At 38.4% G+C, this 2159-nt stretch overlaps 1 protein-coding gene across 1 annotated transcript in view; it reads right to left on the bottom strand.

The window, feature by feature from the left end:
* The window catches only part of LOC106813098 (rRNA 2'-O-methyltransferase fibrillarin-like), a gene marked incomplete at its 3' end in the record, with an annotated part of 9259 nt that extends 8746 nt beyond the window's left edge, over nucleotides 1-513 (bottom strand). Inside the window, 1 exon segment of the mRNA XM_014817151.1 lies at nucleotides 399-513. Coding sequence (XP_014672637.1) covers nucleotides 399-411 — 13 coding nt within the window.
* Nucleotides 514-2159: the final 1646 nt, after the last annotated feature.

Genomic DNA, 2159 nt, shown 5'->3' on the forward strand with positions numbered 1-2159 from the left:
ATATATTTCGTATTTATTCAGCATTATATTTTATTGAAACGCTCCAAGTGTCTGTGAGTCGATTGTTGATTTGAATTCAATCATTGTTATTGTTATCACTTCCCCTATTCTAATTTCCCAATGAGATCGTGCAAAAGATTCGGTTGTTGTGATATAACAAGCAAATCGCTACTGTTCGTATGCTATTGCTTTGGTGTTACGATCGCAATTTAGAGCAATATTTAGTACTACACTACAGTCATGTACCAATCTACACAAACATTAGCATTACTGATTACATCGAAATGTTTGACCACCTGACCTGATGACGAACCGAGGATATATCATATTATTTGCTACGCATGTAATTATCTCTGATTTCTAACATAGCTAATCTACTTAAATGGTAAATATTCTACCTGGAAAACCCATTACTTTTCGCAGATTACAGTTAACGTTACAATATAATGCTATGAAACAATAACACGTTTAACGACTGCCGAGGAACGAAAACACACGTGCAATAGTCGTGTTTTGTGTGCTGCCACCTATAGCACACATCCCGCGTTAGATTGTTCTGCATTTTTCGCTTATTATTATTTTTTAAACACAGTAAATGTCAAGAGTATAGCAATTACGCATGTTTAAGCAATATATAATTATATTTAATTTAATTTTTGTAAGGATTATAGAAATTAAATAATTCTAAATCTAAGCAAGGTAAATCTAGCAACGTCATCGTTGTCGTTAACGTGACTAAATATAAATATCCCCGGTAGATATATTAGTTCTATCGCAATATAATTTGTAATATATATGCGTCCTTTATTATGGACTTTTAACACAATGACATCAATATTCAATATAATTAATTATAGGAAGGTTTAAACGTCTGCGGAATACAACCAGCACTGGCAGCAGCTAGTGTGACCAGAGCGTGATAAGCATAGTTACAGGAGCGTATAACTTCTACTTCTATTTCTATACTGGACAGTCCGTAAGGAATAAACGCCCAGGGCTATAGCTAGCCATGGTGTGTGACCTAGCTTGGGTAAAGCCAGGTAGTTAGCTTTTTTTTTAGCCGAATGGCACTGAGGCGCACTGAGGGTGGTCATGCACAGCCAGAGTTTTTTTGCGCCCTCAGTGGTTCTTTTAGGTCCCCATTGGCCTTAGTATTACTGGAGACGTAACCGCCATTTTACGTGGTCATCCGAGCCACGGGAGATTCACATGCAGTCTCCAATCTTGAGAGCCAGGTTTTTACACCTTGAGAAAATTTACTGCCCCGGCCGCGAAGTTTTTTCCCCCACTTGAGTTCCGGACCCACCATAGATAGTGTTTTGTAATATATGGTTCGTATATATATGGTTGGAATATAGTTACTGTTATGGTTCGTTTACGGGTTATGGTTAGGGTTAGGGTTAGAGGGTATTCATTTTACATTGTTGCTTCGAGGAAGTCGAGTGAATCACTGAATCGCTGATTGGCTGTGGTCCGGAACTCAAGTGGGAAAAAAAATTTCGCGCCCCGGCTGAGGTTTGAACTCACAGCCTTCAGTGGGCAGCCACTGGGCCACGAAAGCGCTCTCGTTGAACCTGGTGTGTGGGTGGAGGGGCGGGGTGTAGGCCAGCTGCTAATATCCTCACAATTTAACGGGCAGTTTGATATGAAAAATCTCTATTTCAATCTCTAGCTTGATACGGCTGTTAATGCGTCCTGTCTTTCCTAATTCCCGTGGATATGTGTTCGGAAATGCAAACTATCGGCTATTCATTTCGTTAAAATTTCACATAATAATTAAGGTAGTATATAAGCACATTCTCGCGGGTAGTTTACCCTGCTTGAATATATCTCAAATTCAGTTATTCACTTTAATAATCATGAAGGCCCACAGTCTTCATAATTTTTCCTATACTGTATAGCGTTCTTTCCTATACTGAAATATATTTTGAAATATACTGAAATATACTGAAATATATACTGATATATTTTTCCTATACTGTATAGCGTTCTCTGTTTGGGCATTTCCAGTATCTGCCTTAAAAATTCAATTTGGTTTAAATTAAACACTGAAAATTGAGAGCACAGTTGTTTGAAAACGGACAATTAATGGGTAGGGGAGAGTAAGGAAATAGAGAAGGAGGCGAAGGAGGAGGAGATGATGATAAGGAGGAGGAAGA

Source organism: Priapulus caudatus, unplaced genomic scaffold (genome assembly GCF_000485595.1).
Source record: "Priapulus caudatus unplaced genomic scaffold, Priapulus_caudatus-5.0.1 Scaffold725, whole genome shotgun sequence".
Taxonomy (NCBI): Eukaryota; Metazoa; Priapulida; class Priapulimorpha; order Priapulimorphida; family Priapulidae; genus Priapulus; species Priapulus caudatus.